Raw genomic sequence first — 15,323 nt, 5'->3', positions numbered from 1 at the left:
GCAAGTAGTAGAGGTAGGATTTGAACCTGGGCTGTTAACATTTTACAGTGCTTTCCATGCTTAAGGTTCCCATCATCCTGAAGATAGTACCTAGAATCTATGACCTGATTTATGAGATCCTCCATGATCTAGTCCCTGCCCAACTCTCCAATCTCATTTCATATCATGTTCTCCCTCCTGTTCATGCTCTAGCTATATACTCTTCACACACGTGTCTGCACGTGTGTAAGTATATATTGAAACATACATATATTTATACATGCACATGTATTTACATACTTATATCTATATAAATTTTCCCGAATGTGTGAATATAAGAGGCTTTTGGTGCACTGATTAAAAGCATAGACACTGGAGTCAAACTGTCTTCATTCGAATCCTGCTACTTATTAGCTGTGGGATCTCTAGCAGTTATTTACTTCTGATTTCTAAGTAACCTCATTTAATAAAATGGAGAAGACGGAATTTAGCTCCTAGGCTCATAGCAAAGATTAAACAAGTTAATGTATACATAGCACTTAGAATAAGTGCCTGGCAGGCAGCAAGCACTACACAATGTTCAAGTTCTTTCCCAAATTTGCCTATAAAACTATGTTTCTTCTGCCTGAAATATTCTTCTTTTTAACCTGGCTAGCTCCATCTACCATCCTTCAAGGTTCAGCTTAGATGTCAGCTCCTCAGTAGGCCTTCCTGATACCTCTAGGTTCGATCAGGCCCCCTCATTGTGCTTGCCCAGAGCACCCTGTGCTTCCTTTGCAGCAAGCATCACCCTGGTCACTGTTGTCTATGACTGCATTGTCTGTGAGACTGTAAACTCCATGAGGGCAGGGACTATGTTTGTTTTCAACACTACAGTATCCACTGCACCCATAAATCTGCCTGGTGCAAAGCAGAGGCTCAAGAAATGTCTGTGAATAAATGAATGAAGCCCATGGGACCAAGCATCTTAATCCGCCCCTGGGGATTGGGGGTAGACATCAGTGAGGAAGTAAGACAGGAGTCTGAACTTGAAGGATACATGCATAAGAGATTGTTCTTCGCAGAGAGTAAGAAGGACTTCTAGATAGAATAGCACTGCAAACACAGAAATGTGACACGCCTGCACATATAGAGATGGTAAGGTCATAGCATCATAACTTTTGGGAGCTGAAAGGAAACAAAGTTCAGGTAGAAGAAACACTGTGCTTTATAGATAAGAAAACTGAGTTTAAGTTACTTTTCCAATGGTTTATAATTAATTATTGACAAAGCAGGCCTCTTACATGAGTGCTCTCTTTACTGTGCAAAGACTTGTTAAAGGTCTCCTCTCCCTCCTATAAGAAATAAACAATGAGGATGGAAAGAAATAAGTACCTTGTGTTCAGAATTTCAGAAAGGCTTCATGGTGACTGTACCCAATTGGGACACTTTAATGTCACCTGCAAATGAGGATCTCTCATTCTGTTTATTGAAGAACTAATCTTCTTGGGTGATTTCCAGTGTTGGGGTAATCAGCCACAATTTAGCAGAACTAAATGTTCAGCAAAGTACAGCTCCCACAGTAAATTTTGGAGCTCCCCACAATGCCACTGCTCTATATTTAGGAGCAACATTAGGTAGAAGATTGTCTACGCACACAAAGGAGGAACAATAATACTGTTTTGGAAAGTCAGGCATGAGAGTTCCAGAAAAGCCATTCTATGCTGCAGAAATGGTAAGCCAATATTTACAATTAAACTGGAGCAATGAAGGTCAATTATGACATAATGCTTTCCTTCCCTTTTATCATCTCTATGAAGCTTCCTTCCCTTTTTTTTTATAAAGTGGCTCATGGATGGGAGAAGGATGATGTAACATGCTTATGATACTTTTACAGAATATCAACATGGTAAGACCTGCCCAGGCTTTGACAGACAGAACCAAAATATGAAGTGAGCTAGACAAATTGAAGCACTGGCCTGAGTGAAATCACGTGTGATTCAATAAAGGGATATGCATTTCACTTATTTGATTAATAGAAAATGGAAAAGAGGTGATTAGTTGACAGTGCGGAGAGAAGACCAAGGGCATCACAACATATCCTGTCAATTATAAAGCCAATGATGTATTTTGGCAACTCAGGAGGCAAAATGCATTTTGAGATTCCTGAGCAGGCAGACTGTTGGGAGGAAAAAAATGTGTATAGAGAAGGAGACTGGGCTCGATAGAACAGGAGGGCTGTGGTGGGAGAAGCAGGAAGCATTGGTGGAAAAGTAGGTGGATACAGCTGATGATGAACCTTCAGTGTGAGACTAAGTAATTATCCAATTCAGTAATTATTAGTAAGGTCAAGCTAATATGAGATTCATATAATTTAACTTAACCTACAACTTCAATGTGCAGAGAAAATGTAGCTTCTTTATTTTGTCTAAAACTAGTTTGGCAAGTCTCCATCCTCTGGTTAGCAGGATAAAGTGAACTTTTAGTTCTATCCAATTGAAACCTTAGTTGGAACTGATGTTTTCCAAGAACTCTTTATTAAGTGCTTATTCTCTCTTAGATCAAGATGCCGAGACTCTCAGAGGGCTTGGCATCCCCACTCCTCTGCTTCTTCTCCCTAAGATATCAGGTGACCTCACATCATGAAGGAGAAAAGGCAGTTCTTGGGTGCAGTCTCCAGGTGATGCCCACTGTCTGCCTGGTTGCTAGCATCGTGGCTGAGCTTGGGGCGGCTGGAACCCATGGACTGGCCTTTCCCTCTCAGCTTGGTCAGAGCCTGGTGTTGCTCTGCAGTCAACCCAGACCAACCTCTCCTGCTGTGATTGAAGAGCTCCAACCATTAGGCCCATGCTCCATCCAGTTTACTCACCCCAGGCCCTTTGTGTGGTCACCTCTCCCTGTCATGGAGACTAGCAGTGGCTCTCAACTCAGCATATGTGGCACATAGTAATTGAGGGCAGCTTGGGAAAATTAAACCTCAAGGTCCCTTGCTGCCGTGGCCATGCCCAGGTCTCTTGGCAGGGGCAGGGGTGGGGAGGTGATTGTTGTAAGGTGATCTCTTTCCAGAGTCCTAAGTAGAGAGCAGAGTCAAGTTGCCCTCAGTGTTACCTATCCACCCACTTATGTTCACTGATCTAACCCACTTCCCCTTTTCTGAAGCAGAACTCAGAGAACAGAAATGCGGAAGCAAGTCTACTGAACTCTGCCCCCCTCTCTCTCCTCTCCGTCTCCTTCCACTATCTCCTAGAGACCACAAAGGGTAGGCCCTGGCTCTGCCTTGTTGACAAGCTGGGCCCTTTTCTCTCATATTAGATCTCCAGGGTCAGAGTCCTATAGTACTGGTTGATACCCTAAAGTAATTAAAGGAATTTAGAGAAATCTTCTCTCAAGCTAATAGCCTTACTTCCAAGGTTTTTGTCTTGCTACGTAATCCTTTCTTGTATGTGACACAGTATTTCCTGAATATTCTTCCCACTCACATTCCTTTTGCACCAGACACTAAGCACCCCTCAGACAGACAGACGCCTTCAGTCAAAGGTCTTTTGCAGTACTCAGGAAGACAAAAGAAAAATGCACATGAATAATTTCATTACACGAGGTTCTTCATCAGGAGAAAGACTGAAAAAGGTGACAGCCAGAAAGAAATTAACAGTGGTTGAGTGCCTTCCATGCGCCAGGCACTCTCTGTTATCTCACTGAATTCTCATAACAATCCTAGAAGATAAACAGTATCCCATTCATTTTACAGAGGGGTCAACTATATGTCAAAGAGATCAAGCAATTTGCCCAGAGTCACAGGACTGGTAATCTACAGACCCAGAATTTGAATTCTAGTCTAACAAAAAAAATGTATGCTGTTTCCACTATACCCCACAAATGACATAATGTGCTGCATTTTATTGAATCTAAAATATCATCAGTTGTAGGCTGCTCCAATATTGTACATTTCCACTAAAAAGGAAGTGCACCTCCAATTACACTATGACACGCCATTTATTTGTAAGATGAATCCTGATTCCTGAGATGTAAAAGTGTGAGAAAACATGCATCTTAGAATGAATGAAATCTGGTAAACACTGTTTAAGGAAGATTATTGGAGCAGCTGTGTACAGTCTGGACCAGAACACAAAAACAGCCAGGGTAGGGAAAGCTCAGAAAAAGGTTGCCATAGTCACTCAGCTCTTAAGAAACAGAAGCCTTAGCAGAGACAGAGCCTTGTGAAATGGAAAGAAAAGGCAAACTTCTAAGAAACAATGTAGCAGGTGAAGCAGGTGAATGAACGAAACAGCCCGCAGTCTGGATCTAGGTTGTAAAGGGTGAACAATGGACTATAAGCCAACATTTTAAAGTCTGGAAGACTGGGAAACAGTAGCAGTTGAGAAAGTGGGAAAAGGGAGAGAAGAAGGGTGGGTTCCATTTTAGATATATTAACATTCAAAAACCAGAGAATTATCTTCATGTAATGATGGAGGGGAGAGAGCCAGAGATGCTGATTTCACCCAGACATAGGCCCCAGCTTAGGGAGAACATCACACTCTAATTGGGGGTCTAGGGACAAAAAACACCAGGTGGAGATGTCTGAACCTGTATGGCCAAAGGAAACACAAAGAGACGGAACCTCGAGCAAAGAAGAGAAGGTCAAATCCCAGACGAAAAAGGGCTCAGGTGGTGCCTTTGCCACAGATGAGCCCCATCCCTTTGGTGCCTTCAGGTGGCATCACAATGTCATTGTGAGGCAGAAAGCAGATGTGGCAAGATCTTCCTGCTGGCAGGAGCTGCAGGTTTCACTCTCACATTTCCCTACTCACCTAGGAACCCAACACTTGCCTGTCAGAGAGAAGACAAAGGGCTGGGGCCAGCACACGGGGGTTCCTGCTCTCAGGCCAAGTTGTTACATTTAATTGCAAGGGCATATGGGGAGAAATTTTTTTAAAGCTATATTTAGCAAAGTTGCAAAAGGTAACCAATGGCATCCACCACCACCAGGACTGTTCATCTAAGATTGGGAAATAAACGTTTCCATCACTTGCCTCTCTTGATTCCAAACAGTTTAAGTCTTAAGACAGCAGGCAAATGAACTGCTGACCGTAAGTTTTAGTCTGTTGCCTCACATACTACAGTCACTCAGTCCCCATTCCACAGCACTTTTGAAGGTTGCATTAACTATTTCAGGTCACACAGCCTATTAATGCAATGTCCAAAAAGTGATCGAATAAAAGAAAAGGTGACTAATTTGACAAGTGGAAAATTATTTTCTTAATCATTATCTGGATTTTATTTTTTACATGTATAAATGAATTCCCATTCCCACCGTAGCTCCCCTAGTTAAGTCTGTCACTCGCAGCTGGATGGCTGTCACCGGACAGTCAGGCTCTCATCTCTGTTAGAATGGCCTCACCTTGACGCTACTCCCATCTTGAACTGCAGAGTCCAACAGGAGCCACTGGCCACATACGGCTGCCGAGCACCCAAAACATGGCCAGTGTAAATTGGGATGTTTTGTGAGTGTAAAAAAAACACTGGACTTTGAAGATTTAGAAAATACCTCATTAATAATTTTTATATTGATTACATGTTAAAAGTATAATGTTTTAGATATAATGGCTTAAATAAAATATATCATTAAAATAAGTTTTACCTGTTTCCTTTTACTTATTAAAATGAGGTCAGTAGAACATTTAAAATTACATTTGTGGCTCTACCTGTGACTCACATTCTATTTCTTTTGCATTAGCACTGGTCTAGACTCTCAGCTTCTGGGTTTTATTCATTTAATCAATAAATTCACTTCGATCAACCAGCACTACTTATGTATATAGTGAGCCAGGTACTATAAAAAAATGCTGGTGATATGAAGATATAAATAATATGATTTCTGACCTCTGAGAGCTCCCAGTTAGTGGCGGAAGGGCATTTTAAAAGTAATTAAAACAATATGACAAATACTATTAAAGATTAAGACTAAAGCATCATGGAATCTTAAAGACAGAAGTTCACCGTTTCTTAAAGAGTGAGTATAAATTTTCTAGTCATTTTCATGGGGGGACAATTTAAGGGCACGCTACACATAGGTCACAGTGGGTGTGAAGACTTGGGGAAAAGGAAGAACATGTTTGGGGAACTGAATGTAGTTTAGAAAGGCTAAAGCAGGCTGCCTGTGGGGCAGGGTGACAGACAAGCCCTCACTGGTAGACAGGGGTGGAAAAGAGAACCTTGCATGCCATGTATCCTGTAAATAAAGAGAGTCAGATCTGTATTTCAGAAATACCACTGCAGCAATACTGTGCAGGATGGACTAGGTGGTTAAGGTGGGCAGAGGGTTGATGCTGGAGAGGAGAAGGAAGAGATGAAGGTAAACAGACCAGCAGGGTATCTATTGCAATAGTCAAAATGACAATATCGACTTGAACAAACGGGACAGAAAGAAGAAATATTTAGGGAGGTAGAATCCGCAGGTCTTTGGGATTTACTGGATGTTAAAGGTGAAGAAAAAGAAACAGGTTTATGAAGTTTGGTAACTAAGATGAAGCGAGACAAACACTAGATGCCCACTAAGGAAGTGGGCTATCAGAAGGTATAGTTAAGGAATGATACTAAATTGAGTGGATGGACTCAAATGAAAATTGCTTTCAAAATGGAGGTGTCCTAAGTGCCCAGATCAGTCAAGTGCTCCTTTCAGAGGTCCCTGCCCTAACCAGGTTTACTCCTGGCTCAGGGTCCTAGTAGGGGCTGGTGGGCAGATTTATAAGAGTTCAGAGAGTAGAAGAGGGAGATATCTCGGAAGCGGAAAAGACTGCTTGGGAAAGCTAGGCCTTGAGCTGGATTTTGAAGGACTGGTGGTAGAGGAGAAAGGATATTTCTGGTAAGAGGGCAGAATTGAAACAGATATACTGAATGAGATTTTCAAGTCAGGAATGAGCAATCAGCAAGATGTGCTCCAAGGACAGGCCGAGAATGGCTTGACTAGCATGGAGTGTTTATGTTGGGAAGAAGGAGAGATGAAGTTAGAGAGACAGCTGGGGTCATATTCAAGAGGGACCCGGTAGGCAGCAGGGAGCCATTAAAAGCTTTTAAGCAAAGCAATTGACAACATGACATTTAAGGAAGATGACTCTGCTGATGGTGTACAGAAAAACTCAAGGAGGGTGATAGTGTAGGCAGTTCTGCTAACACATTTTTACTAAACCCCACTAAATGTCAAACACTCTTCGAGGCCCTGGGGACTTAAAAATAAACAAGAACTAGTCTCTTCCTCAAGGACTCGCAACTGATTAGGTGTAAGCAGGGTACAAGATGAGTTAAAATGCTTTTGTTCACCGAATTTTTGAAGTAATGAGGGTGAGACTAGGGTCTCGGCAGTGAGAATGGAAAGGAAACATCTGACAGCAAGAACGGATGACACCTGTGGATATAATTACAAGCCCTTTATTTATTGGGCCCTGCACCACCTGCTTTTGCCCAATCTGTCTTTATTTTTCTCAATTTATTCCCCTTGTTCTTCCTGTCTATCCTCTTCTCTGTAGCCGTGGGCACTTGAGCACTGGCAAATCAAATAACATATAATTTAAACATCTTGTCCTTTTCTGAAGCCATGTGTGTTCTCTGCTCTGAGTGGGCTTAACTTTCTTTCCATTCAGTTGTTTCCATCTCTGAACAATCAACCTACATATATTACACATAGAATTAATTGAAGTTCACGTAATCAGAGAGTCTGGTGCATTTTCGTTAAATATCTTAGCTCAAATGAAAAATAAAGGAAACACTAGAAAAAAGCTTGCCAAACAGGCATACAGATACAATGGCCTTGCTTAAAATAACTCCATATTCTATCCATTTAATTTAACAAAGATGTAACTAAATGGCCTACTATGTGCCAGATACTTGACTAATCATTGGGATGAGTTGAATAAGACACAATTCCAGTCCTGAGAACTTTTAGACCTTATAGACAGGTGATGAAAAGTTTACCTAACCAGATGTCTCATCTCCACCACTCACTCTGGTCCATGATGATCTTACTTGTACTATCTTTCTGCTTTACCATTCCTCCCCATGCCCATTCTAGTGTCCTCACAGAGCTTGAGTGAATCTCTTAAACATAAGTCATATAATGTCACTCTTTCCCTTCTTATTCAGTAAAATTCTAAGTCCTTAATCTTGGCCCATAAGGTCCCATGTGATCTGACTTTCATGTCATCTCTTAAAATTATTTCCCTTACTCACTCCATTCCATTCACACTTGGCTCCTCTACTGATCCTAGAATATTCTAAACATGCTCCCACCTCAGACCGTTTTCCTGGTTGCATATGCCTGGAATTCTCCTCCCAAAACATCTGCATGACTTGCTCCATCACTTTCTCCAGATTTCTGCTCAAAGTTCATCTTATTGCTGAGTCTTTCTCTGTCTACCTGGCATTCCCAGCCCCTTATCCTGTTTTACTTTTCTTCAAGGCATTTACTCAATAAAATGCATTTATTATCACTAGAATTTATTGTTTCTTGTCTGCTTCCCCCAACAATATTGAAAGCTCCACAAGAAGAGGGTTCAATTAGTTTGCTCCTGTATTCTCAGCACTGGGAATGTTGACTGGAATGTGGTCAATGCTCAAGAAATACTTCTTGAAAGAACTGGATAAATGATTAAGAGTTATGCATAGGATCTTAGGGGAGCAAAGAGGAGGTTACATAGCATATCCTAGAAGTGATGGGGGGATCAGAGGCAGCTTCCTTAAGCAAGTAATGTTTGGGCTGAGACTTCACTCATTCATATGCTCATGCAGGCATTTAGTCATTCAATCAACACATCTTATGGAGTTTTATTAAGTGCCAGGCACTATTCTAGGACCAGGAATGTAGCTGTCATGAAAGCAGACAAGTAAGTCTCTGTTCCTGCAGAATTTACAATCAAGTGGGAGAAAGACAACAAGCAAGCCCTATTGACATATGCGATGCAAAGAACTAAAATACGCTGATGTAGAAGAGAGAAACTGAGATTGGCTTATTACGGAAGCATCTCTAAGAAGTGACATTTAATTGGAGACTGAAGGACAATGAGAAAGCACCCCTGTGAAGATGAGGAGGTGAGCTTTTCTACAGAGAGAGAACAGCCAGGGCAAAATCCTTAAAGAGGAATGGGCTTGAAGTGTTCAAGGAACCAAATGGAGGACAAGAGCTGGAGGGCAGTGGCCAAGGAGGGGAGGGGCATGACGTAAGATCGGACAGGAAGAGTCTTAAGAATGAGTGGGACGTAGGAGGTGAAGCAGGAGAAGAACCAGACTGAAAAGCATTGTAGGTGGAGAGAACAACATAAGCAAAAGCACGAAGGCGTGAAATAGCTTGGTACGTTGAAGTAACTTTAGGAAATCCATTTCCTCTGGGTTCAATGCACAACCAAAGATGGAATCCAGAATACTGCAAAGTGGTAAATACTGGTAAACTGGTTTTTTCATGAAGCTTCTGGCACCACATTTTGTTGTGGTTGAGAAAAGAGAATTGTCTCTCTAGAAATCACATCCTCCGGGAGATCTATAATCAACCTACCAGAAAAGACTATACTAAAAACTATATTCTTAGAAGATTCATATATTACATATTTGAGCTCTTGTTAAGCTTAGAAGTGGGAAGCAAATGTAACCTTGCATATTTTATTTTATTCTAAACACAACCTCAGATGTGTAAGCTGTCACCACTCCCATTTTAGCCAATGAACTGAAGGACCAGTGGGTTAAGTTGCTCACAGTAGAGAGCTGGGGCTCAGTTCCATCTCTTCTTTGCCCAGTGCTGCTTCCACTGCTGTCCAGCATCTCATTGACTCATCTAATGCACCTGCCTAGAATGACCCTTGCCATCAATTTATTCTATGGACCTTGCCCTCTACAGTTTTCCTTTGGCTTTATCTGTCTTCTCCTGTGCCTACTTATAATTTAGAAAATATACTTTTCATTTTTTCCCTCAGCTGATCCTATCAATACCATGTTTTATGGAGGCTATTGTATAGTTCAACGACTTCCTCCTTCTACTGACAAAAACGATGCAAACCCATATAACCTCAAAGATAAGATTAAAATGCTTGAACACCTCTCCCTCTATACCGAGTCCCCAAGGAGTGTCTAAGTCTTTGGGAATCTTGACAGATTGGAATTCTTGTGACAGTTGAAACCCTGTTATCAGTAGAACCAGATTCCTCGGAGAAGGTAATGCTGAATTCACAACAAGGAATTTAAGTTAGGTTCACAATTTATCAAGTAAATGGTGACTTATGAGAAACTATTCAATGTGTATGCCATAATGGCCTGCTGCTGACCGATGCTATGCACTGCGATTGAAGCCATTTTGAGACGTTATTTTATATATCATATTAGAAGGCATCATGAGGTATAAAAAGATAAAACATTTATTCAGGAGGAAATAAACGAAGGGGGAAATTTTCTCCCACTAACAATGGTGCATTTTGCACTCTTCTACCACAAACCTTTAGCACATATTTCTCACTTAACAATGTAAACATGTAGTTAAGATGACACTGGAGAGTTAAGATGTCCACTGTAAAGGAGGTTGAAAAATTCTGATTAAATAACGTTATCTGTTGCAGGAGCCATTCACTTTCTAAATTTCTGGATGTCCAAGACATGCCCAATGTTTTCTAGTACTTTTCTATTAGGTGGCAAAATCAATGGTGTCTACAAATGCCAGGATGTTCATGAAGTTTAGCAATGACATGCAAAGTTACTGTCTCTTGAAAAGCTGATATACATATATATTTGTAAATGGTAAATCCCTGAAATGCTCAGGAAAAAGGACATTCTACAACATGAATAAAAACTAAAAGGCAAGACAGAAGGCAAAGACTGGCCAGGCTGCTAAAAGGAAATACTTGTGAGAAAGTTTGTCCCAATTTTTAGATGCAAAACATTTCTAGCGACCATAGTTTAAAGGCAGGTGCTCAGCAACCTTCACCTCTTTCATAATAATGGAAATTATCAAAAAAGCAAATAAACATGGTTCAAAGAAAAAGATGAGCCAACACAAAGTAGGGTCGGAGAAACAGAGCATAAAAGTGCAAAACATCAAAAACGACTATTTTATTTCCATCTTCCAGTGTTTCTTTTTACCCAAACTTAACGAAAGGAAATTTCTCAGGCCTTAAAACTTGTCTTTTATAACACCCAAGTTGTGACAAGAAACAAACATTAGTTATTTAGCTGACATAATTAAAAATGAAGTTAATATCAAAGTTACCTGAAATTCTAATCCGTAGTTTTCTCTGCAGAATTCTCTCAATTTAGGATACACATTTTCTTTTAGTGCCTGTCTTTCTGCTCCCGTGTCTGTGGTAGAAAAACAAACACATAGAAAGTGAGTTATGTCCACATATATATATTTCTGAAAAAAAAATGAAAGCTCACAAATAAATATTAACATTAATATAATCACGTTGGGGTGCCGCATTGTGAAACGTCGGGATATTTGACTGCTGAGGGAGACTTGCTCTTAACAGAGCAGGGAGAGCAGAGATCCCCGCACCAGGCACACACAAGAAGCCTGCAAGACAGAAGGGAGCCTCACTGGTCGGTTCTGTGTGTGCTGGCAGAGCTGAGAATTCACAGTCGATTCTTTATGCCCACATAAACTCTCACATGGGCTCTTACATAGCCACTACCACATAGCCTTTGGAAGAGGTAGAAGGAAAAATTGTAGGGCTATCAGGTGTTTTAGCCCCATTAAGTGTAAAAGTTTCAAAACACACACATGCATTGATTAATTAATTAGTTATTGATTTCCAAAAAATCTAGACTCTTATCATCATTTCCTACAGTATTTAGAAATAAGCAACTTTTACAAAATTCAGTACAGCATCCATGCTATCGGCACAACAATTAGGAGAGACAAAGGACGAGAAGCCAACATCCAAAACTAGCAGATTCCACACACAGCAGATTCAACTGGCCCACGCTTTAACTGAGTAATGTCTCCCATCGGGCTTAGGGCCTGCCTGTTATACCAGAGAAGGGAACTATTTTACATGTGCCACACCGTGTAAACACTTCATAATAAAACGTTTTTATTATTCATGTCAGTAAAAAAATACAAGAAACAGAGAACCTGAAACCAGAAGAACCACAGAATATGTATGTATTCACTGTTGAATGTTTGCACAGAAAGGGATTCCAAAGCCACCTGTGCTGAACAATGCTCCACGTCAATGATGACACCACAAGATTCTTACAGCAAAGAGAGGCTGTGCCTTGCCCAACTGACTTCAGTGAAAGATGAGAAACCGAGCTTTTAAAAATTAGGTTAATGTGTTATCTCATGAAAAGTACCATTTGCTAAATGTACCTCAATCCCAGCCATAACTATGAAACATTTGCATACCACATTTCTAAGTAAGGAACCAATTTAAAAGAATTTCCTTATTATTCTCAAGCACATCTGTCTATGCAAATTCAACCATATGCTGTGGTGACCTACTCCACTTTCCTACAGTTTTCAAGCTTATTTTGAGACACAAATACCCAGTCTCAGGAGTCTGAAATACAGCTGCAGCCTGACAGTGTCAGGAACCAGTCTTTACATGGAAATCAAAGGTTCAATACAAGGTCTTCTAGATTACCCTGTGACCCAAATGAATAGGGTCTTTTCCAGTCGTAGACCCAACATGGACCTAAGTCCACAGGGAAAGCAGGAGGACAGAGCTGAGGAGTGGGACATCTGAGGAGTGCCCACGTGCTGTTATAGCACTGGTGGAGGCAGTATACTAAGCTTTTACATGATTTATATAATCTTGGGATTACATGCCCATCCTCCCTCACCCAATTTTAAGGGCCAAAAACACCAACTTCACAATAAAGCTGATAATATTCAATCTTTCTAAAAGGCTATAGATGTTTAAAACCCAAATTTAAAAAGTCACGTTAAAAATAAACAAATACTACCAGATGTGGAAGTTGGCAATATATTAAACAACGATTATTAAGACATTCTAAAAAAAAGTATCAAAATAATACATGAAAAAATTATAAAATAAGCAGCAGACATTATTTGTTTCTTAAAAATGTTTTTGTAACTCTGATTACTAGGTATTGAGATCTGAATGTGCGACAGCAAGGAGGATAAGACAGAAATATAGTATCTAATTACTAACATTTACTGAGTGCTTACTGCCGTCTAGTAGCGTGCTAAGTATTTCTGTGTGTATTTTCTTAGTCACTTGTGACAACATCCCTACAAAACAGGTAAAATTATTATTCTATTTTTTTATAAGAAGAAACTGAAACATAGAGGGGTTCAGAGACTTGCCCAAGTCATCTGACTACTAAGTTGGAGAACCCGGATTTGAATCTAGAAAGCCATATGCCATAGTTTGCTCTAACCATGGAAAATATGCAACTGTGCAAAGAATGAGTCTTTGAAAATGATGAATGCAATAACTTCATGGAATGGTTAAGGGACACTGAAGTCTTAGTATTTATGAAACAAAAAAAATCTGAGTTATCCTTGACGGATACACCCCTTAACAGTCAACCCATCAGTAAGTTCCCTTGCTCCATCTGTCTCTAAACAAATCCTGAATTAATCTACTTCTCTGCACCTCTGGTGTAAGCCAAACTCATCTCTCATCTGAATTCTGTCTCCCTGTTTCCGTACTTGCCCCCATCAATCCACTCTCCACAGAGCAGCCAGACAGATTTTTTAAAAATGTAAATCAGATCACATCACTGTCTTGTTTAAAACCCTCCAGGAGCTCTTCCTGAAAATGAAATCCACACTCCTTCCCTTGAATGTTCTCCCTCTCCCTAAACTCGTCTCTTACCACTTTTCCTGCTCATGTGACTCCAGCAGCACTGGCGTTCATTTGGTTCCTGGGTCACATTCCCACTTGTGGCCTTTGCTCTAGCTATGGCTTCCTCCTGGAATGCTTAGTCCCATGATCATCTCATGGCATCTCCTATCATTCATGTCGGCTGTAATGCCACCTCCTCAGAGAGGCCTTCTCTGAGCCCTCCAGCCAAGAACCACTCTCTAGCACATCACCTTCTTTAAATTCTTTGCACACTGCTCATCACTATTGTTGGTATTCGTTTACTATCTGTCTCCCCCACTGCACTATGAGCTGAAAAGGAGTCAGAACCTTCCTTTGTCTCATTCACTGCTGCATTCCCAGGGATTAGATTCGCACTCAATTAAGGAATGAGTGAATGAGAAAACCCACACACGCAACAGCAACAGAAGTGAGCTGACAGATAATGCTTCCCTGCAATTACCTCCACACACAGAAAGGTTTCCTATTTTACAATTTGTCATTGCATGGATATAGAATCAAGACCATATGAAATGCTGGGAAACAAATAATGGGGTGTAGAAAGTTGGTTTCATGAAGTAAGTGAATGAACTGAAATACTGATTTCTGTTTTCTGTGTTTCTGGCAGAATACTAATTCATTTTACCAAGTTATGTTGAACCTTCCTAAAAATGTGAAGAAAGTGTATGCATATATCGGACAGGCATTCTGTGTTAATACTTATAAAAATGACTCAGATTTTTCTATATTTGTGTTAATTATGGTGATTGGCTCTGGAAATGGAAAAGTAATTAAGATAGAATGGATTACGGTGGGTGACAGATAAGCTGGCTTAATTATATTAAAAAAACCTGATTCATACCGACAGCAAATCCGGATGGTTGGCAATTAAAAAACATTAGAATGTCATGAGCAGGAAAAATTAAGTCACAGAACGTCACAGATAAAAAGAGACCTCTTAAAAAAGTGTAGATCAGAGACAAGGCACGTCATCATTTATTCTTTATACACAGTCATTGAATCCATTTGTGTCTGGCCAGCTCCTTAATGCTTTGAAAAGGTGCATTAACACTTTGGCAGCACTAACTACTGGGTTTTTAAGGAGTTGCTTTCTAAATAACTCCTCAATGATTTCAGAGTTAATGAAGGTCTCTGTGCATGTCTGAGTTACCCACAGGAAGAACATTAGTTGGGGGAGAATTATTAATCAATACCATTATCCTACTTCAAGAAAGGTTTAGATTAATTCCAAATTTTTATTAAAAATAAAAGAGTGCCAAAATGACCATGTTGGATTGGGACCTCTTACTGCCCCTACCCCACCCAACCTTAAGGCCACGGACATAAGATTAAGTCGTTTTGCTCTTGGCAGCTCAGAAAGTTTATTTACGATCCACCACACATCCTCTGCTGCAACTGTGGTTCCACCCTGGTCTCCCAGGTTTCTGTATGTTCCCTCTTGCCTGGATTCTCCCTCTTACCTGGCCCCTCAGCTAATGATTCGTCTGGACATCATATCTGGTTTTTGTTGTTTGGGTTGATTTCTTATTTGGTGGCATCCCA

The 15,323-nt window shown here is 40.5% G+C and overlaps 1 protein-coding gene across 2 annotated transcripts in view; it reads right to left on the bottom strand.

The window, feature by feature from the left end:
- The window catches only part of NWD2 (NACHT and WD repeat domain containing 2), a 175,609-nt gene that overhangs the window by 94,071 nt on the left and 66,215 nt on the right, over positions 1-15,323 (bottom strand). For both annotated transcript variants that reach the window (XM_058546865.1, XM_058546864.1), the window contains one exon: positions 11,198-11,286. In XM_058546865.1, coding sequence (XP_058402848.1) covers positions 11,198-11,286 — 89 coding nt within the window. The remainder of the gene's footprint in view (positions 1-11,197; positions 11,287-15,323) is intronic.

This window comes from Diceros bicornis, chromosome 8 (genome assembly GCF_020826845.1).
Source record: "Diceros bicornis minor isolate mBicDic1 chromosome 8, mDicBic1.mat.cur, whole genome shotgun sequence".
Taxonomy (NCBI): Eukaryota; Metazoa; Chordata; class Mammalia; order Perissodactyla; family Rhinocerotidae; genus Diceros; species Diceros bicornis.
Note: the sequence above shows the minus strand (reverse complement) of the source record. Positions and strands in the feature narration are given on the sequence as shown.